General features: G+C 45.2%; 1 protein-coding gene across 1 annotated transcript; it reads right to left on the reverse strand.

Annotated features, from left to right (window-relative positions):
- Nucleotides 1-17,495: 17,495 nt before the first annotated feature.
- LOC119952319 (toll-like receptor 13) lies at nt 17,496-27,550 on the reverse strand. The gene is given in 7 exon segments (XM_038775972.1): nt 17,496-18,223; nt 18,226-19,072; nt 19,075-19,346; nt 19,349-20,035; nt 20,038-20,327; nt 20,329-20,941; nt 27,355-27,550. Coding segments are annotated over 6 exon segments (2,826 nt in total). The 5' UTR covers nt 20,751-20,941; nt 27,355-27,550; the 3' UTR covers nt 17,496-17,915.
- Nucleotides 27,551-27,779: the final 229 nt, after the last annotated feature.

Raw genomic sequence — 27,779 nt, forward strand, 5'->3', positions numbered from 1 at the left:
ACCTGTACACCTAGATCTCTCTCACTGTCAATACTCGAGGATTCTACCATTCACTGTATATTCCCTACCTGTGTAGATCTTCCAAAATGCATCACCTCACATTTGTCCAGATGAAACTCCATCTGCCATCTCGCCGCCCAAGTCTCCAAACGATCTAAATCCTGCGGTATCCTCCGACAGTCCTCATCACTATCCGCAATTCCACCAACCTTTGTGTTGTCCGCAAACATACTAGTCAGACCAGTTACATTTTCCTCCAAATCATTTATATATACTACGAACAGCAAAGGTCCCAGCACTGATCCCTGCGAAACACCACTAGTCACAGCCCTCCAATCAGAAAAGCACCCTTCCATTGCTACTCTCTACCTTCTATGACCTAGCCAGTTCTGTATCCAAAATGGAGCTATCATTGATTCTATGAAATCCCATTTGGTTCATCAATGGCCTTTTAGGAAAGGAAATCTTCTGTCCTTACCCAGTCTGACCTTAAAACTCCAGACACACAGCGACTCTTAACTGCCCTCTGAAATGGTCGAACAAGCCACTCGACAATTAGGGATGGGCAGCAAATTCTGACCTTGCCAGGGACGCCGACACCCATGAAATAATTTTAAATAAATAATGTTTTTTCTAAAGATTTGGGTTTCTGGTGGTGACGATGTGCTGAACAGTTGCACAAAGGTGGCTCTCCCCTACAAGCTACAACTTTGGACATTCTAACTCAAAAATCGGCCACAAAGCCAACAAACCACCCCCCCCCCCCCCCCCCCAAAACAAACTATCACCTGAGGAAATGCCCTCAAGCCAGCAGAGAAGCCAAAAAGACAGCAAACGTAGCAAGAGCCAGGAGAGAAAAGCCCAAACTACAGTCAGGAGGAGCGAAGCAGATCACGACATGGCTGATCAAGAAGGACATGCCAGATGCGGAGGAGGAACAAAAGCAAGGATTGTAAACACCTAAGAAGGGGGCAAAGTCATGGAGAGTATTAACTCCATGCAGGTAGTGAAGGCATTGAGTCCTGACGGATCCCTGTGGACATCGACAAAACATTTGCTGCGGTAGTGGTACTTATGGGAGATGTTCAGCACCTTGCTATCTAGGAGTACCCGACAGCCCACGCTGGCACAGGGCTCGATATCACTGATCCGTAAAAGAGACAAAGACCCTTCTCACTCCTAAACACTGACGCCAAAGTCCTGGCGAAGACCCTTGCAAGGCGTCTGGAGGGTTGCGTGTATGAGGTAGTCGTGGAAGATCAGACGGGCTTTGTCAAGGACAGACAACTAATGGCGAACACCAGGCAGAACATGATCATGACCCTACCCAGGGAGGGGACACTAAAAATGATCATCTCCCTGGATGCAGAAAAGGTCTCCAACAGAGGTACTAGAACAGTTTGGCTTTGGGTCAGGGTTCACCTCATGGGTGGAACAACTGTACAGTGCTCCCATGGTGAGGGTATAAACAAAAACCACAGGCTTTGGATATTTCTGGCTGTACAGAGGCATGATGCGGGGATGCCCTTTGTCCCTGCTACTGTTTGCCCTGGCAATTGAGCTACTGGTCATCACTCTCAGGTCAGCGAAGGGGTGGAGAGGTATCCAGAGAGGAGACAAGGAGCATAGAGTCTCACTCTACATGGATGACCCGCTCCTCTATGTCTCGAACCCACTAGCCAGCAATGGAGGAATAGTGGAACTCCAAGGGGAGTTAAGTGCATTCTCAGGTTACAAACTTAACCTGAGCCAGAGCAAGATATTCCCTGTGAACCCACCGGTTGGACGCAGGACAATGGGACAGTGACAGTAGGGAACCTATACATACAAGGCAGGTTAGTGACCCTGGGGGAACTGACAAACTTCAGCTCCCGGAAGGGATTGGGTTGTGATACATGCAGCTAAGGAACTTCTGCCTTAAGTAAACAACAACGCTCCCCCCGACTATCAGGACACACCCGACTGGACAGATTCCTGACTGCGGGTGAAGTAGGGGTCGGCAACTGCGTGGACATGAACAAACGACTACTGAAAGAAGTATGGTCACCACTGACCGAGACATGGGGAAAATAGGTAGAAGAGTTAGGCACAGGGATAGGGGGAGGACTCTGCGCTGGGCTGAGCTGAATGCAGCTGAAAGTAGTGCACAGGGCGCTCAACAAGAACACGCATGAATGGGTTCTTTTCAGAGGTGGAGGATAAATGTGAATGGTGCAAAGGAGGCCTGGCCAACTACACCCACATGTTCTGGTTGTCCCCCAGACTGACCAGGTACTCGGCCCCCTTCTTTGAGGCTATGACCAGGGGTGTGGGAGTGAGAGCGGAGGCGTCCCCAGTAGCGGCGGTCTTCGGGGTCTTGGAACAGCCAGAATTGTTCACAGGTGCAGGGGCAGATGCCCTAACCTTCGTCTCCCTGATCGCCCGCCGGAGACTCCTGTTCGGCTGGAGATCAGCAGCACCACCCACAGCTGCAGGTTGGCTCTCCGACTTAACAGAATTCCTTAAATTAGAAAAAATAAAATTCACCAAATGAGGAAGGCTTCCACAACAGGTGGAAGTGTTGTAGGGAAAAATCCCTTGTGCCAGTGCATTCAAGAGGTCGAGTCTCAAGGCAAGGTTCAAAAGCGTTTTTACTGTATTTTACGAGTTCTGAAGTCCTTCAGGGAGACCCACGCAGCCAGCTCCTAACAATGGCTTGGCCACGGTGATCTCCCCGATATGCAGACGAGGTTCAATATTTATAGAGAGTACAAGCATTTGCAAGGTTTTGGCGGGCTTTTGCCGTTTTACATTTGAATAGTACAGATGAATAGTACAGATACATGGTTTCCTGGGCTTCCTGACTCTGACGTCAATGTCTCGTTATCTGCTTAGTTTTAATAGGTGTTCCCTTGACTTACAATGGGGTCCCATTATCTCTATGCTGTACCTTGATTAGGTGTTGAGTGTGGTTCCTGGGTTAACCTGGGAATCTATTGTGTCAGCCTCCTGTTTGATAGTTTTACACACAGACACAAATCCTAATCTAATCAATATATTTAATCCTTAGGTTTCTTTTGCCTGCCTGGGTCATTTTGGTGTTACAACATTTCATTTTATAACATTTCATTTTATAAGTCTTAGTTTTAATCAATATATATATATATATATATATTTGCCCCACTGTCAGGGTCTTGAATCGCAGATATCCCAATCTTCTGGCCATGGTGCCGTTTTAAGATGCAGCTTCGTGCTGTTGCTAGGCAGATTATAGATTCTCCATTTCGTTCGAAAAAGGTTTCTCAGCTGTGCAAAAATGGGATTCAAACGAATGCCTATCCCTTTACACCATAAATGGTGCCAATCAGTCCAATAAATGAAGAATGCTTTGATGATGTAAATATTAATACGAATCCAATATCGCCTTAAAAATGTCCTACTTCAGAAGCAATTCACCAGACTCTTCCAAGACCTTTTCATAACCAATAACCAATAGCAAGGCAGCAGGGTGGTGCAGTGAGTACCACTGCTGCCTCACAGCAACGAGGTCCCAGGTTCAATCCCAGCCCTGGGTCACTGTCAGTGTAGAGTTTGCACATTCTCCCTGTTTTCATGGGTTTAACCCCTGATGCAACCATCAATTCACTCAGAGACACGAGTCGAAGTAAACTGTGGCTTTAATCGACTTACAACTGAGCCTGCCTGCGACTAGCTGAACTGAAGGTAGGCTCGCAAGACCGCAGCACTTTATACTTCCAGTTGTGGGCAGAGCCAAGGGCGGAGCCCTGTACATGCTCCTCATCTCCCCCTGTGGGCAGAGCTGCACAACGGCTCACAGACGGAGCCCACAGGGACACAGTGATATACAGTGTGGATTTATATGTTATACATTCACCACAACCCAAAGATGTGCAGGCTGGGTGGATTGACCATGCTGTGGTGATATGCATCACTGTAGGTACACAAGGGTTAATGTAAGTACACGTAGACTAGATAGATACAAGAGGGAGCACCAGAGACATGACACACAGACACTCAACCAATAGGTCAGTGAGATAGGACACGACCAATGGGCATTCACAATACACACAGGTGACACGACCACAGGTGGGCATGACACCAACCCATATATAAAGGACACAGCACAAATGAACTTCCTCTTTCCAGTGGAGACACTCTGAGTACAGACACAGGGTTGATTGAACATCACACCCACCACGTGGATTGTAGCAGACTGGTTCGTCAGTCTGAGTAGCTATAGAAGGATTAACAGTAGAGGCGAATCCGGGTAGGAGAATTGTAAATAGTTTAATAAACGTATTGAACTTATCTCCACGTCTGAACCTTCCTTTGTCAGAGTGAATATCAAGGAAGCATCTTATGCTACACCAAGAGCATAACAAGACATGGCACACAGGAGTGACTGTTTAAATCAATAGTTACAACTCAACAAACAGTGACAACCAGCAACAACAGCCAGGCAAGATGATGTTCGGGATTCCGGTTCCACAGCAGCTCAGGTACCAAGGCAATCTGAGTGAAAACTGGCGTTGGTTCAGGCAGGGACTCAAGATCTACCTGGTAGCGTCCGACCTAGATGGCGTGGCGGATGCAGAAAAAATAAAGCTTCTACTTACCATTGCGGGTCCGGAAGCAGCTGAAATCTTCCAGACCTTCAAATACTTAAAGGGGGAAAACAAGAGTGATTTCCAGGCAGTCCTGGACAAATTCCAAGAATTCTGCGAGGAGAATACAAGAAAAAACGGTGAAACTCACCGAAACTCACCACGAGGTAGGCTTGCAGCAGAAATCTGCAGTTTTGAATTGCAGCCATCTTGGTAAAGGTGCTGCACATGCGCAGTTGAGAAAAAGGACCCAAGTAAAGGAACCGCGATGTGAGCATGGCCAATCGCTTCCTACGACTTACGTCACACGCGTCATGACATCAGAGGCCCTGGACCACTCCCACTTAAAGGGGAAATGCCTCAAAACACAAAAAAAATTTTTTAAAACCTGTTAAACCCGATTCTTCCACCTGGAACGACAACACAATGCCTGAAATTCGACCAGTAGCTGAAAGTAACCTCCGCCAAACCCTGCAACAAGCAGTTAGCACCGCCCAAAGAGACGATACAGTCCTTGAATACTATGACTCGGACCTTGATTTCTCCTTTGTTCATCGCAAGCCCAATGCCAGCTCCGACACAAAAAGTGGTGATATGGTCCAAGAAGACTACAACTCAGACGAAGGTTTCATCATTCAAGATGGCGACCCCAGTACCAAATCCGAACTGCAACAAGTTGTGTTTCTATAGTGAAGAATCCGACACAGACTCGGATGTTCTTTGGATTTGAGGACATTCAGCCCAGCATATATGACATCCCAACTCGTGAGCTGCGGCCTGACACCAAGAGACAGAGAGCGGTACAAGCTCACAGAGAGCGGCCTGCTGCCACACAGAGAGTGGTCCACGCACCGCGAAGGGTTCCTGACTCCACACAGAGAGTGGTCCACGCACCGCGAAGGGTCCCCGACTCCACACAGAGAGTGGTCCACGCACCGCGAAGGGTCCCCGACTCCACACAGAGAGTGGTCCACGCACCGCGAAGGGTTCCTGACTCCACACAGAGAGTGGTCCACGCACCACAAAGTGTCCCAGCCTCTACACAGAAAGCAATGCAAGACTCCAAAGCGCAGTCCTTGCATGAACAAGGCCATGAGGGTCTAGCAACCTCCTCTGAGCAACCAGCAGCAGACGATGCAAGTCTGCCACGCTCAAGTGAACAACAGAAAGACTATGACAGTCTGCCATGCTCAAATGCACAGCAAGAAGATCTATGACAGTCTAATCCGCTCCAGTGAACAACAAAGTGACTATGACAGTCCACCCACATTGTTTGAGCCACAAGAAGAAAACTCTGACAGTCTACCCAGCCCAAGTGAACAGCAAGAAGCTACTGAGGCTCTATCCACTGTATGTGAGACAAGTGACGACAGCATCCCACTTCCCAGTGTGACAGACCTCAGCTAGTGTGTACAAGAGACACTCGACGATCACAGTGAGACCACTGGTGACTCCGGTGACACCACGTTACTTCAATCTCATTCGCTCGAGCCTCTCCACAAGCAAATGCATTCCTGAATGTTTTGACTCCAGATGGGGAGCATCGACAAAACCAAACTGACTCAGGTGACACAGACCAAACACCAGATGGGGAGCAACCACAAGCCAAAGGTGATTCAAGTAAGCCGGACATGACTCCAGACGGGGAGCGCCACGAACTCAGTGATGGCACGCTCAAGAAAACAGCAGATGCCACAAAGCACGCTGACACGAGTAACTGTGTGAAGGACTCGTATTATCCACAGAGTGTGATCCTTGAGCGCAGCAAACACGGCAACAAAACCAACCGACACAACATCACAACCTATGAAAACCACATCAGTGTACCAAAAACAACAACGTCGACAACAAGCACAACGCCACTGGAACTATGACTGGTACGACATGGTACAACTCTGCCCATGTGGGAAACTGTTACTGCTCAGCTCAGTACAATGACATACCGTGGCAGGACGATGCATCTTCTCAATTCACATGTGCTGCACTTCCAACAGGCAACCTGGCTTTCAGGACAGATGCCATCCAACATCGCCATCACAAGCATCGGAAGAAAAAAAGACTCCAAATCAGACAACAAAATGATTTGCCACTTATTGGTTCCTTATGCACAGGGACACTGATGGCGTTCCCAAGGAAAATCACCATCTCACCAACCCAACAAGACATTCAACCATGATAATTGATGGGTTTTGGACTCATGAATATGATTTGGACTTATTGTTTAATGATCACTGTTATCATAACTTGTACAGAGCATCGCTTATCTACCTGTTTTTTGTTCAATTTTCTTTAACAGTGTACAGAAAATATCTAACATGAAACAAAGGGGGATGTGGTGATATGCATCACTGTAGATACACAAGGGGTTAATGTAAGTACACGTAGACTAGATAGACACTAGAGGGAGCACTAGAGGCATGACACACAGACACTCAACCAATAGGTCAGTAAGATATGACACGGCCAATGGGCATTCACGATACACACACAGGACACGGTACACACATGACACCAACCTATATATAAAGGACACAGCACAAATGACCTTCCTCTTTCCAGTGGAGACACTCTGAGTACAGACACAGGGTTGACTGAACATCACACCCACCATGTGGATTGTAACAGACTGGTTTGTCAGTCTGAGTAGCTATAGAAGGATTAACAGTAGAGGCGAATCAGAGTAGGAGAATTGTAAATAGTTTAATAAACATGTTGAACTTATCTCCATGTCTCAACCTTCCTTTGTCAGAGTGAACATCAAGGACGCAGCTTATGCTACGCCAAGAGCATAACAAGACACACGCTAAATGGGTAGCACAGTAGCACAAGTGGATAGCACTATGGCTTCACAGCGCCAGGGTCCCAGGTTTGATTCACCACTGGGTCACTCCCTGTGCGGAGTCTGCACGTTCTCCATGGGTTTCCTCCGGGTGCTCCACTTTCCTCCCACAGTCCTAAGGGGTGACGTGCAGGTTAGGTGGATTGGCCATGCTAAATTGCCCTTAGTGTCCGAAAAGGTTAGGAGGGGTTATTGGGTTACGGGGATAGGGTGGACGCGAGGGCTTAAGTGGGTCGGTGCACTCGATGGGCTGAATGGCCTCCTTCTGCACTGTATGTTCTATGTCTATGTCTATAAATTGCCCCTAATTGGAAAAAATGAATTGGTTAAACTCTAAATTTATAAAATAAACAGCAACCAATAGGAGGGAGGGGGGGGGGGGGGGGGGTGAAGGGAGGCGGGGGAGGGAATATCAACCAGGACACAATGTAAACAAGGCAGGGGAATCAGAAGGAACAATGACAGTGAAGTACACATGTATGACCTCGCCAGAAGTACACCCAGGTATCAAAGGCGCCCATGGCATGTTCTATTACACAGCACCGGAACAGCACAGAGGCAGTTGCCGAGGTCGGAAACTCCAAAACCAGAGCCCCAACAATACACCTGCTATCTTGTTCCCTTCCTGGACTTTTACATAGGTATCATATTCACTTCCTGTACATATATAAAGATATACACACTTTGTAAAGATCTCTATGGTTTAGCTCACTCGGCTAAATCGCTGGCTTTTAAAGCAGACCAAGCAGGCCAGCAGCACAGTTCGATTCCTGTACCAGCTTCCCGGACAGGCGCCGGAATGTGGCGACTAGGGGCTTTTCACAGTAACTTCATTGAAGCCTACCCGTGACAATAAGCGATTTTCATTTCATTTCATTTAATATACTCTGCAATGTAACAACAAATGCAAACCTTTAAAATAATTTTTAAAAGGATTTGATAGAAATGTTCAAAATGATGAGGGGTGTAGATAGAGAAAACTGATCCTATCAGCAGAAGAGCCAAGACCAGAAGGCACCAATTTAAGACGAGATGCAATGGCAACGTGAGGATTTTCTTAAAATGCAGAAAATAGTTAGGATCTGAAATGCATTCTGCCACCAAAAAATATATTTTTAAAGTATTTTTATTGGAGGTTTCCATTTTTACAGAAATCACATCAAACTAAACAAAAAGAAAAGCCATTGGTAATAATGTACAACAGGTACTGCACACAATAGTTAATACAAGAATAGGAACAAATAAGACCAGATAAATCAGGGACAAATCCTCCGCATATTGCTACAAGGATACAAGACCCGTCTGAACCAGAACAGGATACAGGGAACATCACAGACCTTCAGGTACAGGACTTTGTTCGACGGACATTTCCGACATTCCGGGGGAGCGCCATCATCCATGTTATTGGAGAGGATACCCTCATGTACGGGGTTGGAAGAAGGCACCACGTCTGGTATGTATGGATGGATCATAGAGGAAGAGCAGGTTTCGGTGGAAGAGGTGAAGGCCTGGTGGGAGGAGGAGCTGGGACCCATTTTGGCGAAGAGGTGTGGAGTGAGTCTCTGTAGGGTGAATACTACGTCATCCTGTGAGAGGTCGAGTTTGATACAGCTCAAATGGTGTTCAGGGCACACCTCTCAAAGGCCACGATGAGTCAATTTTTTTGTGGGGATTGAAGATAGGTGCGAGCAGAGTTTGTGGACACCTGTGAATTACACGCACGTTGTCTGGTCCTGTCCCAAACTGGGGGTTGTTGGGGTTTTTTCAGCACCTTATTGGCAATCCTGAAACTGATTTAGAGCCCTGTCCGTTGTAGCTTAAATTTGGGATGTCAGTGTTTTGTTACCTGTGTGGTAGGTAACATGTGCTACTCAAACCTTGGTTAGTGATGAGACCTTCTGAATCTCAATGAAGACTCAAACTCGTCCAGTAGTAACAAAAGGTTTATTGAGTAACTATAACAATAACTGCATAAGTTCTTTACTTTAACTTTGATACTAGTGATAAGGTTAACAAGATCTAACTACGGTAAATATACGTAACTCCACTAGCCATCTGAACTAGTCTGCTATTGCTTTGGTCACAGTGCACCCAAGAGAGAGAGACTCAATGTGGTTGCCTTTTATACCCCTGTTGGTCCGGCCCTCTAGTGATGTGGTGCTACTGATTACACATTAACCCCTTGTGTACATACACATATAGAGATCACTACAGTCAGAACAGCCGGAATTAAGGACGAGTGCGGGGTGGATGCCCTGGCATTCGCCTCATTGATAGCTTGGCGGCGGATTCTGCTCAGTTGGAGGCAGGCGACACCGCTTGGTGCCTCAGCATTGCTAGGTGACTTGATGAAGTTTCTGTACCTTAAAACAGTCAAGTTCACTGTGAGGGGGGCGATCGACAGTTCTACCGTAGATGGCGGACGTTCTTTTTGCACTTTAAGGAATTGGTCACTGTTAGCAGTTAGTGAGGGGAAGAGGGTGGGGGTGGGTGGGGGGGGGGGGGGGGGGGGGGGTTGCTTGGGTTGAATTTTGTTACGAGGGGATATTGTACAGTTGTCAGTGGAATTTTTTCAATTGTTGATAATGTGTGTTTGTTTTGCTTCATATTTGTTGGGTATAAAATGTTATAAGTGCAATAAAATTATTTTCAAGAAAACCTCCCAGACCTACATCATACCTATAGCTACAAAACAAAATGACAGAAGGAAGAAAACAATATCCCGAGGACTCCACAGTTAAAATGGAAATTGAATAACACTCATTGCGTAATTTGCACTTTTCTTCAAGCCCAGGCCAGAACAGGCATCCATGATATAACTCCAAGCTATTGAGGGGAAGACCGAGCAACACCAAGCCTCAGATCTCAAATCTCAACCCAGGGTTTCCCAGAGTAAACAAAAAGGATGCACCTCTCCAAGGAGCAGCAGGATACTGATCACTGATCCCAGAGTCCAGCTTGGCAAACCCGGCACCATCACAAATAAAAACTGAGGACAAATAAGCCCCAGGGATTACCATCACACCCAGGAGTGAAAGAGGGAGACCCATGTCAGGAGAAACAACTCACTCATCCCCAAAGGGGAGCTACACAAGGCCCAGTCTTCAACAGGATAACACACCTGGGAAAAGGGAAAGGCACTAACAAAAAAACCTAGCTCACACTGGGGGGGGGGGGGGGGGAATCTTCCTCAAACATAGCCAGGACAGAAGTAATCTACCAACCCCTCCCCTTCATCCCACTCAAGCTCTGCCCATCCCCCACCAAGGATCCTAGGATAATGGACTGTGCACAAATCCCAAATTCAATATTCAGCATAGCATGATATAAACATTAAATCAGGATAACCAACGGTGCAGGACATCACACCTAAATAATTCACTTCCTTGCAGAAAATATATTGACCACTCAATAGACCACACATAATTATCAGGGAGCAAAGTCCAGGATGACAACTGAGATGTGAAGCCATTATCAGGATAAAGACGTCCATCATCGCACAAAGAAAGTAATATCAAGGATAAATCAGGATCAAAAATGGTTGAAAAAATTCAGGATCTTCCTCAGATTCCAACGATCGAAGCACGAGATCTCATCTTTTCCAACATGTTACCTTTTTTTTTAGAAATTGTATTTATTTGAGTTTTTTAAACAAAATTTTACATAACCAATAACAAAAAGGAGAAAAATTTAACAAACAAGGTGGTTCTTGTCATTTACAAAATAAGAGTATATATTCCATCCACAGTTCCCCACTAGCCCCCTCTCCCCGGATGCTGCTTCTGCTGACCTTTCAATGTTCTGCCAGAAAGTCAAGGGGCTGCCACCACCTGGAGAACCCCAGCAAGGACCCTCTTAAGGCAAACTTATCCTCTCAAGAACATGTTATCTAACCCGGACGCAGGCAGCCACAATCTCAGCTCCAGCAGTGGGGGATAAACCCAGCAATATCAGCCATCCACAACCCTCTCGACTGACATCAGAACAGGGTATCACATGGCATGGGGTCGGGAGGCCAATCCCACCCCTGGTCTTGAAGACAGAATTAAATGTGCTGCATCAACTGTTCTCTCCAAGGAATGTCGGTATTAACGCCGCTGTGCGGGAATCATGGGTTTGACCCAGAAGTGGATGGATAGTGTATACAGGAGGTGGAGGGAAGTGGAGCTGGTCAAGGTGAGGAATCTGTATTTGGAGGAAGGGTTTGCCAGTCTGGAAGAGCTAAGGGAGAGGGTTAGAGCTGCCGATGGAGAGTGAGTTCAGGTATCTGCAGGTTAGGGACTTTGCGTGTAACGTCTGGAGGGGGTTCCCTCAGTTGCCAGGATACACCCTGCTGGCGCGACTATGCTTCTGGATGTGGAAGGGGAGGGAAGAATTGGGGATAATACAATTGATGGGGGAGCAGGGAGGTGAGCGGTGTAAAGATCAAGGAAAAATGGGAGCGGAGTTGGGAGGAGGAGATCAATTGGGGAGTATGGAGTGAGGTACGGCTTAGGGGAAACGGGACTCCTCATGCGCAAGGATAAGCCTGATACAGTTTAAGGTGGTGCACTCGGGCGGGAAAGAATGGGTTCTTCAGGGGGTAGCAGATGAGTGTGAGAGGTGGGGGTGGGGGCCGGCGAATTACACGCACATGTTTTGGGGTTGCGAAAAATTGGGCAGATTCTGGGCGGGGGTGTTCACGGTCTACCAGAATAGTGGAGGAGGAGGTGGAGCCGGACCCTTTGGTGGCAATATTTGGTTTTCAGAGAAGCCCGGGGCTCTTGGAACAGGAGAAAGGCAGGTCGTGAACTTTTTCAATTTTATACATAACAAAAACTGAACAGGTAATCACATACACCTCCCCTCCCCCTCAACACCCTAGAATCCAAACCAAAAATCCCACAACCATCCCACTCCATCTCCCCCCCCCCCCACCCCCCCCCCCCCCCCCCCCCCCCCCCCACCCCCCCCCCCCCCACCCCCCCCCCCCCCCCCCCCCCCCCCCCCCACCCCCCCCCCCCCCCCCCCCCCCCCCCCCCCCCCCCCCCCCCCCCCCCCCCCCCCACACACACACAGCTGACAGTGACCAGCTCTCTAAAGTATAAAGTAAATGGCTGCCATCTTTGGTAGAACCCTTCAATTGCACCCCACACTTTGTACATATCGAGATACAGAAATTCCATAAGATCCCCCAGCTATACCGAGGCGCTGGCTGGAGAAGCTGACTCCACCCCATCAGCACCCACCTTCAAGCATTCAGCAAGGCGAGTCTGCAGCTCTGGCAGGTCCGATACCCCGAATATGGCTTCAGTTCAATTTGCAGGCTCATCAACATGGTGCGAAAGAAGGAGACCCAGATCCCCACAAAGTTAGGACACAAACAGAATGTGTGAACAAAGAACATTACAGCACAGGAACAGGCCCTTCGGCCCACCAAGCCTGCCCAGATTCCTTGTTTAGACCTACTACTTATTGCCCAAATGATCTGCGTGCCTCCATTCCCCACCCATTCATGTGTCCATCAAGATGCATCTTAAATGTTGCTATCATTCCTGCCTCCATCACGTCCACTGGCAGCATGTTCCAGGCACCCACCACACTCTGCATGAAAAACTTGCCCTGCAATTGTTTAAGGGTAGCAGGGATAATCCAGGGAATTATAGAACTGTGAGCTTGACGTCAGTGGTAGGCAAACTGCTGGAGAAGATACTGAGGGATAGGATTTATTCACATTTGGAAGAAAATAGACTTATTAGTGATAGGCAGTATGGTTTTGTGCAGGGAAGGTCATGTCTTACAAACCTAATAGAATTCTTTGAGGAAGTGACAAAGTTAATTGATGAGGGAAGGGATGTAGATGTCATATACATGGACTTCAGTAGGCGTTTGATAAAGATATCCATGGCAGGTTGATGGAAAAAGTGAAGTCGTATAGGGTTCATGGTGTACTAGCTAGATGGATAAAGAACTGGCTGGGCAACAGGAGACAGAGAGTAGTGGAGGAAGGGGGTGTCTCAAAATGGAGAAAGGTGACTAGTGGTGTTCCACAGGGATCCGTGCTCGGACCACTGTTGTTTGTGATATGCATAAATGAAGGTATAGGTGGTCTGATGAGCAAGTTTGTAGATGATACTAAGATTGGTGGAGTTGCAGATAGCGAGGAGGACTGTCAGAGAATACAGCAAAATAAAGATAGATTGGAAAGTTGGGCCGAGAAATGGCAGATGGAATTCAATCCCGGCAAATGCAAAGTGATGCATTTTGGAAGATCTAATTCAAGAGAGGACTATATGGTCAATGGAAGAGTCCTGGGGAAAATTGATGTACAGAGAGATCTAAGAGTTCAGGTCCATTGTACCCTGAAGGTGGCAACGCAGGTTGATAGAGTGGTCAAGAAGGCATACAGCATGCTTGTCTTCATCGGACGGGGTATTGAGTACAAAAGTCGGCAGGTCATGTTACAGTTGTATAGGACTTTGGTTAGGCCACATTTGGAATACTGCGTGCAGTTCTGGTCACCACATTACCAGAAGGATGTGGATGCTTTAGAGAGGGTGCAGAGGAGGTTCACCAGGATGTTGCCTGGTATGGAGGGTGCTAGCTACGAAGAAAGGTTGAGTAGATTAGGATTGTTTTAGTTGGAAAGACGGAGGTTGAGGGGGACCTGATTGAGGTCTACAAAATTATGAGAGGTATGGACAGGGTGGATAGCAACAAGCTTTTTCCAAGAGTGGGGGTGTCAGTTACAAGGGGTCACCATTTCAAGGTTTGAGGGGGAAAGTTTAAGGGAGATGTGCGTGGAAGGTTTTTTACGCAGAGGGTGGCGAGTGCCTGGAACACTTTGCCAGTGGAGGTGGTAGAGGCTGGCACAATAGCATAATTTAAGATGCATTGGACAGAATATGAATGGGTGGGGAACAGAGGGAAGTAGATCCTTGGAAATAGGCAACGGGCTTAGATAAAGGATCTGGATCGGCCCAGGCTGGGAGGGCCGAAGGGCCTGTTCCTGTGCTCTAATTTTCTTTGTTCTAATTCTCTCCTAAACTTTCCCCTCTCACCTCTAATAAAATAAACGTGTGCAAGATTTTTTAATTCTTTCAGTGTTTCCCCATTTTCGCCCCAAATCCTTTTTTAAAAAATTAAGGCCAACAAGTTGATATCTTTTATTTGGGCGGGTAGGATTCCTAGAATCCATGGTGTTCTGCTCCAAAGGGACAGACAATGGGCGGGTGGCCTGGCCCTCCGTAATCTGTTTTATTGGGCAGCCAATATTCAGAAAACATTGCTGTGGTTTCGCGATCTTGGTTCCACATCGGGACAAATGGAAGTGCGCTCCTGCACTACTCTGGTCTTCGTGCAATAGTTGCTGCACTGCTGTCCTGTTAGATTTTCCTCAAATACATTGGTGGTCTCCTCTCTGATAATCTGAAAGCAGTTTAGGCAACATTTCAAACTCTTCTCCCTGTCTTCCCTAGCCCCCATTTGTAATAATCACCTTTTTCCACCAGCTGGTTTGGACTCAACATTTAAGTCTTGGGAGGGGAAGAATCTGGTGTGGTTTGTGGAGGGGAGGTTGGCTAGCTTTAAGGAGTTAGGTGAGAAATTCCAACTGCCTGGTTGCAATCTTATCAGTATTTTCAAATTTGCAATTTTTCCGAGTACAGCTTTTCCTTTCTTTCCTTTGATGCCAACCTCTCCCCTGATGAAGACGATTCTGTCTCTGGTTAGGCCTGATGGAGGATCCATTTTGGGCATATATGGTCAGATCCTTTCAACGGATTCTGCTCCGTTGAGTGTGTGAGGGCAAAATGGGAGGGTGAATTGTGTCCATTCTTATTGGTGAGGTGTGCTGTCATTGGGTTCAACTCCACGTCTTTGTGAGCTTGGCTGGGTCTGATTCAGTTTAAGGTTTTGCTCAGGACGCACTTGACCAGAGCAAGGATGAGCGGGGTTCTGCCCTGGGACTGAGGATAAGTGCAAGCGCTGTTCTCATGGACGGCAAACCATACGCGTATGTTGTGGCCCTGTCTCAAGTTGATAGGGCTTCTTTCTTCAACACCATGTCGGAGACACTCCCACGTAGATTTGGATCAGTGTCCATTGGTGGCCATAATCGGTGTGTTGGATTCTGCTATTGGGCCACTATTTTGAACGGGCAGCCCAAATAACAAGGTTGGGACTCCTCCCTGCAATGCAATTCAGCATACACCCTGCACCCCACGCCCCGGAATTTCCTGGGTTACCCTGACTCCCACGGTACGAGGGTGACCCGCCCCTGCCCACCGACCACCCACTGGAGACCCACATGACAAAGACCCCCACCAGAGAGCCCACAATTATAGAAACTCCTCCATTACAGGATCCCTGCCAGAGACCCTTCAGTTACAGAGGTCCCCAGTAGGAACCCCCAATAGAGAGGACCATACCTGCCCCCCCCCCAATTAAAGAGATCCCGACCATTGACCCTCCTCACGAGAGATCCCTGCCTGGAAATCCCCATAAGAGCCCCTGCCTGGAAGCTAGAGAGCTGTCTAGACAGAGACAGTGGGGAAAACACTATTGCTTTAAAACTCATCTGTGCAATACACCTTCTAGTTCAAGTAACACCCGTCAATTTCTGGAAAGAGAAAACCAGAAAGCTGGGTTTAAACCCCCTCCCCCAGTTCCTTGATCCGGAAGCTTTTCATTCATATCACTGAGATTTTTTAACGAAGCAGTGGTTGACACCTTCCACACATATGCACAGCTGTCAGTATTGTTTCATTCATCTCCCATCAGGCTTTAGTGGCTTTGAAGCACCCAGCTGTTAAACTAACCAGTTAAGTGCTTTAAGTGATCCCACATCCTCTTTTTCTCTGCTGAAAACACTTAACTGTCTTTAATGTGGTTCAGGGGCTGACAATCATAGCTAGATGTTTATAAACATTGATTAGTTTCAAAGTTGGGTACTTCAAAGCCCATAGCTATGCTTCCACACAGGGGGCGCTCTCATGGGGCTTCCAGGCATGGTCTCTCTTATGGGGGGGGGGGGGGGGGGGGAGAATGTCTCTGGGGAGGGTCTCCGTAATGGGGACATCTCTGGTGGGGTCTCTGTAATTGGAGAGTCTCTGATGGGGGTTTCTCTAATTGGGGGGTACTCTGTTGGGTAGGTGGTGGGGTGTCTGATGGGGTTTGGGTGGGCAGAATTTGAAATGTGAACGGGTGTGGCCTTTTGATGGACTTTGGGGACATCTCCCCTTGGCCCACTGCGAGGTCCAACACATAAGGGCCACGAGTGCCAAGAACTGCAACAATTGTCACCCACATGATTCCCGGCCTAGAGTACTGGAGAATCACCCAGGCAAGGAGAATATGGTGCCCGGCCCATTAATAGGATGCAAATAGGTCTTAATGACCCATTAGCATCCTCCACTGGCCCAGGATGCGCACCTCGATCCATCGCTGGGGCCGGAGGGGGTGGGGAACGGAGCATCAGAATGCAGCAATCCCAGTTTTTGCCAACGCTGGACCTGCCACCTGAGCACAAATTGCCTTTCCGAGTCCTGAAATGGAGAATCCAGCCCTATATTTTCAAGAACGATAGATGTAATTTTGTTGAAGACCCACTAGAGGTGAACAGGGGAGGGGAAGCATTTTTATTTTACTCCAAAACGAAAGTAAAACATTGCAGATGCTGGTAATCTAATATAAGTACAGAAAATATTGAAAACACTGAGACAAGGTCAGGAATCAATTGTGGCAAAACGAAAAGCATTAAGCTAACATTTCCCTTCTTGGGCTTTCATCAGAGTTCCTGAAACTGGATATAACCTGACAGTAGGACAAAAAGGAGTAAGACTCCAAAGAGGCTTTACTTTGGCTTTGGAGTCAGTTCATGTTTTCACATACAAACCTGTGCAGCCTAAATGCACCTTTAAAAAGTTTTGGCTGGCTTAGCCAAAGAATATAAGACTCCAATTCATTTTGCTGATTCTGCTGACAGCAGTACTAATATTTGCATTCCCACTCCCATTATTGCTGTTAAAGTAACAGTGCACTGGCAATTAATTGCTTAAATGAGCGCTAGCACATTGTGAAAAGAGCAATATCTTTAATGAAGCATTGAGTGCATGGCAAGGCTGTGATACACAGAATAATTTCTGATTCATCTTTACATAGAGTGCAGTTTCCTTTTGACACTCTTTTCAACCTTGCCTTACTACGTTTCTTATCTATTGGAGCCAAGTTAACAAGATAAGCAAACCACTTCTAAAATGCTACCAATGGGACACTTAGCTGGTCACCAGGAAAGGCATGTTAGTGGACTGGTAACTACTAGCAATATTTTTCCACCATCCTTTCACTTCAGGGGGGCATGAGATTAGTTTCAGTTTCGCATTGCTAAGAAAAAAGATAATGATCCAAATAGCCACCTTCAATACTATAGACATTTATGATTCCTCTATAGTTCTACCATCTTCTAGACACCACAATTATGATTCGAATCGCACTTATTCAGCCACATTTAATTGCATATTTCTTTCATCTACCATTTTGTGCCTCAAAGCATTTCCAAGTCTCGCCCAAAACAACTGTCTTTCATTTGGGTTCTCAGGCCAAGTGATATACGTCTGCTTCTTCACCAGCTTTCTCACTTTGTGATAGTTGGAGAGTCGATAGTCTGGAATTCTCTCCAGAAATATCAGAATGAGGGCATCGTGATAATCAACAAAAAGCCTCATGCTGGCCAACTGGACCTCTAACCTGCACCATTCGCTCCTGAGATAATCGTTACTTATCACACACAGAGTCTTCCTGTGTTGCTGATGGCACTCTGAATGTTTTCAATGATGTCCACCCCCAACTCAAAGTCACGGTGGTGAAGGCACAGCTTTAGTGGTGGCTGTGTATTTTCTTCCAAATTGGGAACCAGTTCTTCGAAGATCCATTTTTCATCATTTGAGTTGTAGGATACAAACGCATCGTAAGTGTACAGTTTTTTGACTTTCTGAACCTTGTAATATAGCTCAGCTTTCACGATATAGATGAGGTACCGGAGGAACCACATCAGTTTGGCACTCACTAAAGAACAGATCAGAGTAACTGAAGTCACCACAAAGGTCGAAATGAAAAGGACTTTTTCAACTTCATTGTTACAGATGCTATCGTCAAAATCAATGAAGAGTGATTTTGGAGCTGGTCCAGGACACAGATAGCTGCCCAGGTACGGAACCTGCACAGTGGAACTGTGGACAGACCAGTTTCTGAACCATGCATTATCACATACACACTCAAGCGAATCATTAAACAGATCAAAATAACTCAATGACTTCAGCCTCTGAACAAATTCTTTACTCATATTTTTGATGTGATTGAAGCGGAGAGAGAAAATTTGCAATGAATCCAAGCCAGAGACCAGTTCTATAGGAATGTTCTCCATGTAGTTATTTTCCAGTCTTAGGATTTGCAGCCTCTTCAGTTTCTTGAATAGAGATGTGTTTAAAGTCAAACCCTTGTATCCCACTCCTGAAATGTCTAAGACAGTTAGATTTGTCAGTGGATCCAGCGACTGTGTGTCAAAGAAAACCATTTGATTTTTCCCCATATATAACATTTGTAAATTAGATAATCCCTCAAAAAGGTTCACTGGGATGACTTGTATTCCTTTAGGGATCGATTTTCTAGATTCAAATTTTGGAGTGATTGAAGGTGCAAAAACGGAAGATCTTTCAGTTTCCTGGTGGTTTCAAAACTGATTTTATTGGACCGAAGATCTAACTGTTCAACTGATGGCAATCCCTTAAACATATCATGACGCACAGCATGCAGAACATTAAAGGCTAAATCAAGATACTTGAGATTAGTAAGCCCCTCAAAAGCATCATCACTTATTTCTGAAATCCTGTTCCTTGACAAAGTAAGGATTGTAAGATTTTCAATTGGTTAAAAGTGTATTTGCTAATTTCATGAAGATTATTCTCCTGAAATGTTAAGTTTATAATAGATGCCAAATATGTAAAAGAGGATGGATGTAATGTGCTGATCCAGCAAGCCCTCAAATCAAGATGCTTCAGCCTGCTTAGACCATAAAAAGCTAAGCCATTGAACGTTGACAATGGATTCCAAGAGAGGTCCAAATATTGCAGGCTCTTCAATGGTGTGAAGACGTAATCTTGAAGACTTTTAATGCTGTTGTGCTTTAAATGTAAATGCGTTAGGAGCTTCAGCATTGACCAGGAATTATTACTGATGATGCACAGGTTACAGTGTTCCAAAATGAGATGATCCAGGTTCTGGATGTGTTGAAATTCATTATCCATGAGTTGATGTATTCTGTTTCCGAACAGATCAAGAGACAAGAGATGAGACTGGTTTCCAAATTGCTTGAGATCCTGAGGTTCCATCTTATTATTCTGAATGATCAAGGATACTAATTTTGGCAAGCTCTGCAAGAGATGACGGAGTACACCCAAGCTGCTGTGAACAGTTGTCAGATTAGACAAATCCAGGTCAGTGATATTTTTCAAGTAGACACTGTCAAACTGAGAAGTTTTAATGAAATTGCCACCAAGGTTCAAGACAGCCAGACAAGGCAGATTCTGGAAGGATGACATGTTGATGTGTTTAACCTGTTTCTGGATAAATCAAGTTTTGTCAGGTTGGGGAGAGTCAAATTTGAAAAATCCAGTGTCTGGATGTGGTTTCCTTGTAAGCTTAAGGACTGTAGTGAATGGAGTACATAAGGACTCAGACTTAATTTTGTAATGCTGTTGTTTGTGAGATCAAGAGTTAAGAGTTGCTTCAGACCGTGTACTGCATCTACAATATTTAGAAAATCTGACATAGGGTTTCGAGCGAAGCTTAGGGTCTGTAAATTTATCAGTGGGTAAATGCTTCTTTGTCAATCCATATGATCTTTTTTTGTTCAGGAACAATGTTTGCAAATTTACAAGACCATCAAAAGTCGACTTGTTGAGACTACCAATGTGATTTTCTATCAGGTTTAAGAGCGTGAGATTTACTAGTCCCTGAAAAGAATCTTTTTCAATGTTCTTGATTTTGTTCCACTCTAGCCTCAGGTCAACAAGGGAAGGAAGGTGAGCAAAACTCTTGGCACACAATCTCTGGATTCGGTTGTGAGTTAGATTCAGATGGGTTGTACTTGGAGGAGGTAGTTTGCCAATGGCTTCCGTCAAGTTTACTATGTGCTTGTTGATGCAGATTATGTGGCTGTTGTCAAATTCATATTGGGCACATTTACTAAATCCGTAAGCCTCGCTGAGAGATGAAAAGCCAAAAAATATAATCAGAAAGGTCATCAACCATCCACTCCAGACCGTTCCCATTATTACTTACTAGTCGATGAATATTCCAAATGATTGACAGTTAAACATTTGGTCCATATCTCATTCCATGGTAGTTTCACCTTTGCTGTAAATAATCCTCAATTTTGGACCGTAGCCTCGTTTTGGGAAAAAACTGGGAAGCGGTCAGCACCAGAGCAAAGCAGGTTGGGAAGATTGTCCTTCAGTCAGTTCTTGTTGAAAAAAAAACAAAGAGTGACATCACAGGAAAATCATAAATTCATTAGTTGGTAAGAAACTGCTGTTAGGGATTGTCTACAAATTGCTATTAATTAGAAAAGCATATATACTTTCAATAAGTAGCTGTACTTGGATCTAACTGAGAAAGTTAAGGCCAGTATAATAAGGTAATAAAAGTAGCATAAGGGAAGTAAAGTTAAGACTTAAAGTAAGGTCGCCAAGGACTTAAGGTAAGGTCTTTGCATTGCAGCAGGAGTGTTCGGAGTAAAATAAGGTCACAAGCATTAATAGTATTCTTTAAGAGTAACAAGTTTCATCTAAAGGAAGGCATGTTTGGGCGTATCCGAAGCTTAGGGGATTCTGGCAGGGATTTGCGAATGTCATGTCCACGGTGCTAAAAACAAGGGTGGCACAGAGTCCAGAGGTAGCGATCTTTGGAGTGTTGGAAGATCCGGGTGTCCAGGGCGCGAGACAGGCTGGTGTTTTGGCCTTTGCCTCCCTGGTAGCCTGGAGACAGATCTTATTGACGCGCAGAGACTCGGAGCCCCCGAAATCGGGAGTATGGGTTAGCGACATGGCTGGGTTTCTCAGGCTTGAGAAAATCAAGTTCGCCCAAAGGGGATCAGTGTTAGTTTGTCCAGAGGTGGCAGCCATTTATCTACTTCTTCAGGGAACACTAAACTGTCAGCAGATACAATAGGCGGGGGGGGGGGGGGGGGGGATTAAGTGGGTAGGGGAAGTTAGTTTAGTTTAGCGGGTACAGCGAGAAGAGATGGAGGGACTTGGGGAGTGTGTGTTTAAGCCAAGTTGGAAGGATATGGCTGTTAGCTGGGAGGGGGAGGGGTGTTACGTACTGATTTATGTTTACATTTGTATCTTTTGTGTTATAAAACCATAAGTGCCTTAATAAAATGTTTGTCAAGAGGCTCCTGTAAGAGGAATATAGGGAGTTAGGATGTAAATTACAAAGTTGGACCTCAAAGCTGGTAATCGCAGGATTACTCCCGGTGCCACGTGCTAGAGTAAAAATAACAGGATATACCAAATGAATATGTGGCTGGAAAAACAGTGCTGGAGGGAGGGATTCAGATTCCTGGAACTTTGGGATTGGTTCTGGGGAAGATGGAACCAGTCCTCGCAGGTCTGGGACCAATGTCCTCAGCGGGTGTCTGCTAGTGTTACCGAGGAGGGTTTAAACTAGAATGGCAGGGGGTGGGAACCTGAACAGGGAGAAACAAGGATAGAAACAAAAGACAGAAATGTAAGAAGCAAATAAATGGAAGGTAGAAAAAGCATGGGGCAAGAAACAAAAGGTGTCAGAATACAAAACGAAGCAAAGTGACTAACAAGGTTAAAAGACAAGTCTCAGGTCATGTGCCTTAATACATGGAGAAGCATTTGCATTAAGGTAGGTGAATTAGGAGTGCAATATAATATATATAATATATATATATTATATATATATATAAACAGTTATGATATAGTTGCAATTACAGAGACATGGCTGCAGGGTTACCAAGGATGGGAACTGAACAACCAGGGTCAACAAAATTAAATAATTAAATGCATGCCTCAAAAGATTGGTGTGGGAGAAATAGATTTGAGTTCATGGGACACTTACATCGGTACTGGAGAAAGAGGGAGCTGTTCTGTTGGTACTGGCTCCAGTTGAATCATGCTGGACCATTGTCCTGGCAAATTAAATAACTAGGGCTTTAGATGGGGCCTTTTACTAAATAGTTGGGGGCTCAGTTTCATGGAATTTTTAAAAATTCAAACTGTAAGGAAAAGTTAGATAAATGATGAGGCTAATTGTTACCAGATAATGAAAGGAAGGGACAGAGTTTGTGAATGTCATGTTATGCTGGGGAGTCTTTCAAGAGTAGGAAAAATTAACAATAGGAGAAACCTAAAGGTTTTGTATCTGAATGCACGTAGCATTCAGAATAAAATTAGTAAATTAACAGTGAAGAGAGACAAAGGGGTATGATTTGGTGGCAATTATTGAGAAATGGTTACAAGGAGAGGTCTGGGAGTTGAATATCCAAAGGTCCCCAGTGTTTTGAAATGATAAATTGAAAGGGAAAGGAGGTGGTATAACTCTGTCCGTAAAAGAAGAGATTAGAGCTGTAGCAGGAATGATATTGGCATTGGAGATGAAGACATGGCCCAGGATTCTCCGAATTTCCATCACGCCCGGCGCAGGAGTGAAGAATTGGGTCCACCAGTCACGCGCGTGATGCAACGCCGGTCGGGGGACCGTTGAAAGAGGCCCCTGCGACGATTCTCTTCGGACAACCGGCTGAGTTCCCGCCGGCATGGTTCACGCATGATTCCAACCGGCGGGAGCTCGGAGCCACAGCCGTGGTGGGCATCCTGGTGGGGGGAGGGGGATCCGTCACCCGGGGGTGGCCCCACGACAGCCAGGCCCGTGATTGGGTGCCACCGATCGGCGGACGTGCGTGATCTGGGGGGGGGGGGGGGCACTACTTCTTCAGTGTCGGCCCGCTGTGTGGGTCCGCCATGTCGCGCACCTTTAGCGCTGCAAGCCGCCGCCGCGCGCATGCACAGACCGCGGCCAGAAGTGCAGGGCCCCGTATTGGCAGCTGGAGCTGTGAGGAGCACTCCAGGACCCTGCTAGCCCCCTTAAAAATGGAAGGAACAGTTTGTCTAGAAAGTCCGGAGAGATTTGCACCCGTTTTCTCGCGGGAGTGGGGACATAGTCCTATTATTGGAGAATCCTTCCCACAGAATCTGGTTCATGTTGGTGAGATCTTCTGGTCCTGTCAATGATGCATCCCCGTCACAGGTTATGTGGCAGTGAGATGTGCCACATTGATACCTGTGGAACAGAAGATCCCGCCACCAGCCAATGGTGAGCTGCCTTCTGCCATGAACCCTGGAGCGGATTGCATGGAAACTCCAGCTCGTGGACTTAGTCTCGGTAGAAATAAGAAATAACAAGGGAAAGAAGTCTCTGGTAGGAGTAATCGAAAGGTCCCCAATATTAATTCCACTGTAGGGCACAGTATAAAACAAGAAATACTGGGGACTTGTAAGAAAGGTACGACAATAATCATGGGTGCTTTAATATGCATATAGACTGGATTAATCAAACTGGTAGCCTCGAGGGGGAGTTCACAGAATGTATCATAATTGTTTCTCGGAATCATATGTTGTTGGACCAATCAGGGAGCAAGCTGTTTTGGATTTAGTATTCTGAATGTGATGGGATTAATTAATGATCTTGTAGTAAAGGGCTCTCTGGGGAAGAGTGATCATTGCACATTGAATTTCAAATTCAGTTGAGGGCAATAAACTTGAGTGTTCTGGTGTTAATCTAAGGTAATTCCAAAGGACAAATGCGGACCTAGCCAATGGGGCAAAAAGACTAAAAGGTAAGACAGTTGATGAACAATAGCAGACATTTAAGGAGATATTTAATCCTCCCAACTAAAATATATTCCAGAGAGGAATAAAGATTGTAAGAGGGGGGAAATGCAACCATGGCTAAGTAAGGACCGTGGCTAAATAAAGAGGTTAAAGATAACGTTAAGGCAAAAACTAAGGTATACGATATTGCTAAGGTCAGTGGCAGGCTGGAGGATTGGGAAACATTTAAAGACCAACAAAGGGTTACTAAATGAAATAAGAAAAGCAAAGGTAAATTATGAAAGAAATCTTGTCAAAATATAAAAACGGTTAGAAAAAGATTATATAAGTATATAGAATGGAAAAGAGGGCACGACTGGGGAGTTAATAATAGGGAATAAAGAATGACGACACACTAAATCAATATCTTGCTTTGGCTTTCATGGAGGATGACGCTGGAACCATTCCAACAGTAACAGGTAATGCAGAAGTTGTTGAAAAGGAGGAACTTAAAACAATCGCCATAACTAGGGAAAAAGTACTGAGCAAACTATTGGGATTAAAGACTGACAAGTCCTCAGGGCCTCGTGGCCTGCATCCTAGGGTCTTAAAGGAATTGGCAGCATGAATAGTGGAGGTGCTGGTTAGAATATTCTAATTTTTCATGTATTCTGGAAAGATTCCAGTGGATTGAAAAAAGGTTAATGTAATGCCTCTGTTCATAAAGGGAGAAAGGCAGAAAGTAGGAAACTATAGAAGTTAGATTAGTGTCTGTCATTGGGAAACTTTTGAAATCCATTATTAAGCAAGTTGTAACGGGACATTTAGAAGGTCAAAATGCAATCCATCAGAGTCAGAATTGTTTCATGAAGGGTGAATCATGTTTGACTAATTGCTACAGTTCTTCAAAGATCTAACAAGCAAAGTGGGATAATGGGGGTCCTGCAATGTAATATAGCTGGACTTTCAGAAGGCATTGGTAAGGAGTCGTACACAAGGTAAAATCCCACAGGGTTGCGGGTAATATATTAGCTTGGTTAGCCAATCGGCTATCCAACAGAGAGCGGGGTAAATGTGTCTTTTTCTGGTTGGCAAGCTATACCTGGTGATATACCACAGGGTTCAGGCCTCGAACCCCAACTATTTACAATCCATATTAATGACTTGTATGTCGGAATAGAACGTACTGTAGCCAAATTTGCAGATGACACTGAAATAGATCAGAAAACACGTTGCAATGTGGAAATAAGAAATTTACAATGCATATGGATAAGTTAGGTGAATGGGCCAAAATTTGGCAGATGGAATTTAACATGGATAAGTGTGAGGTTATCCATTTTGGTCGGAGGAATAAAAAGGCAGCTTATTAGCTAAATGGAGAGAAACCTTAAAATGTTTCAGGGCAGAGGAATCTGGGTGTCCTCGTGCATGAATCACAGAAAGTTAGTATGCTGGTGCAGCCGGTAATAAGGAAGGCAAATGGAATTTTGGTATTCATTGCTACTGGAATAGAGTATATAACTGGGAAGTGCTGTTGCAACTATATAATAGGACATTGGTGAGATTGCATCTGGAATACTGCGCACAGTTTTAGTCACCTTACTTGTGGAAGGATGTAAATGCATCAGAGGCAGTTCAGACAAAGGTCACTAGATTGAATGAAGGACTTGTCTTATTAGGAGAGATAGAGCAGTACAGCCCTATACTCACTGGAGTTAGAAGAATGAGAGGAGATCTAATTGAGGTATAGAGATGTTAAAGGGGATTGAGAGGGTAGATATAGAGCAGATGTTTCCCCATGTTGGACATTCTAGAATGAGGACCTAGTTTTAGGCCAAGGAATGGCAGATTTAAAACAGAAACAAAGAGGAATTACTTTACTCAAAGGGCCACGAATCTGTAGAATTCTCTACCCCAGAATGCAGTGGACATTGGACCATTAAAGACACTGACGGAGGACATAGATAGGCTTTTAATCAGCAGCGGGAGGAAGGGTTCCGGGGAGCAGGCAGGAAGGTGAAGATGGGACTGAGGTGGGATCAGCCACGATCATACTGAATGGCAGAACGGACTCGAAGGGCCGAATTGCCTACTCCTAGTTCTTATGTTCCTAAATTCTAAATGTGAAATGTAATCCTGAAGGGATCTTTGCATATTGCTTAGGTTCTACAAGGCTGACAGAAAGCAAACATCAAACCAGTACTTAAAATGGGTGACAAATGTCTCCCAAGTTGTGGAAGTGGACCCCAGTAAGTTAATGAGCAACAGTCCGCATGGATTTAGATGGTGTGGGGGGGGGGGGGGGGGGGAGGATTCTGTGTAATCTATCCCTTCAACATGTTGATGATATTACACGTAAAACATGTAAAATTAAATGCCCTATGGAATAGAAAGTAGGGCTTTTACACTTTGAGAAATGAAGTGTTTAATGGCTGTCTTGAATGGAGGAAAACAAATTGTGAACAAAGAAATATATTTGAAGGAGGGCACTGTACTTGCCAGTCACTTGGAAGTTAAATTAAGGTCATTTCAGTACATTAGTTTAGAGTCCAACTTGTGTGTGATTTATTAGTATTAACCTTGTGTGTATTAATAAACTATTATTGCACTGAGCAACCTGTGCGATCATTTGTCCATCGTATACGGGTTAAACACACTGTGGTTTAGAAAGCACAACACTGCAATGGTGAAGGAACGATGGTATAGTGCCAAATCAGTGCGTGGCTTGGGGGTGGTGTTCTTATGCATCGCCTGCCAATGTCCTTCTAATCTTTAGAGGCTGTGGCTTCGGAAGAAGCAGTCAAAGGAACTTTGATGAGTTTTTGCAGTGCGTCTTGCAGATTGTACACACTGTTGCCGCTATGCATGGGGAGAGGTAGTGAATGTTTAAGAAGGTAGATGATTGCTGATCAAATGGGCTGCTTTGCCCCATGACAATGTCAAATGGCAGAAAACATGTATTTTCAGTGGGTCGACTGCCCTCAAGTCATTAATGAGAAAATGTTTTAGAAAAAAACAGAAATATAACACTTACCGCCTGGCAGGAAATCAGCTAGTTCAGCCTCTAGAGAATGGAATCTGGAACTGCCTGGTGTGGATTATTACTCATTGAGCAAACATCAGTTTTGGTTCTCGTGCTATTGCGTAATTCAGGAGTACCATTACCCAAACATGCCATACTGACTTTCAGTATGATACCAACATATTGCACGACTCAGATTGATTGTGTTAATGAAATTAGCAGTTTATAAGTGTTTATTTTTAATGGGAGAACTTGCCTAACTACTTCAGTACTGAATTTGGTAAAAAATACGTCTGCTATTATTTCAGCCATTCATGCATATTCAGATTGAAAGCTGCAAATAAATTACTTGTGCTCATCTAGCAGCTTATCACCTCCAAAAAGGTGATGTATTTTGATAGGAAAATAATTTTAGTGTGTCAACTTTGGGATCATTT

The sequence above is a fragment of the Scyliorhinus canicula genome, chromosome 17 (assembly GCF_902713615.1).
Source record: "Scyliorhinus canicula chromosome 17, sScyCan1.1, whole genome shotgun sequence".
NCBI lineage: Eukaryota > Metazoa > Chordata > Chondrichthyes > Carcharhiniformes > Scyliorhinidae > Scyliorhinus > Scyliorhinus canicula.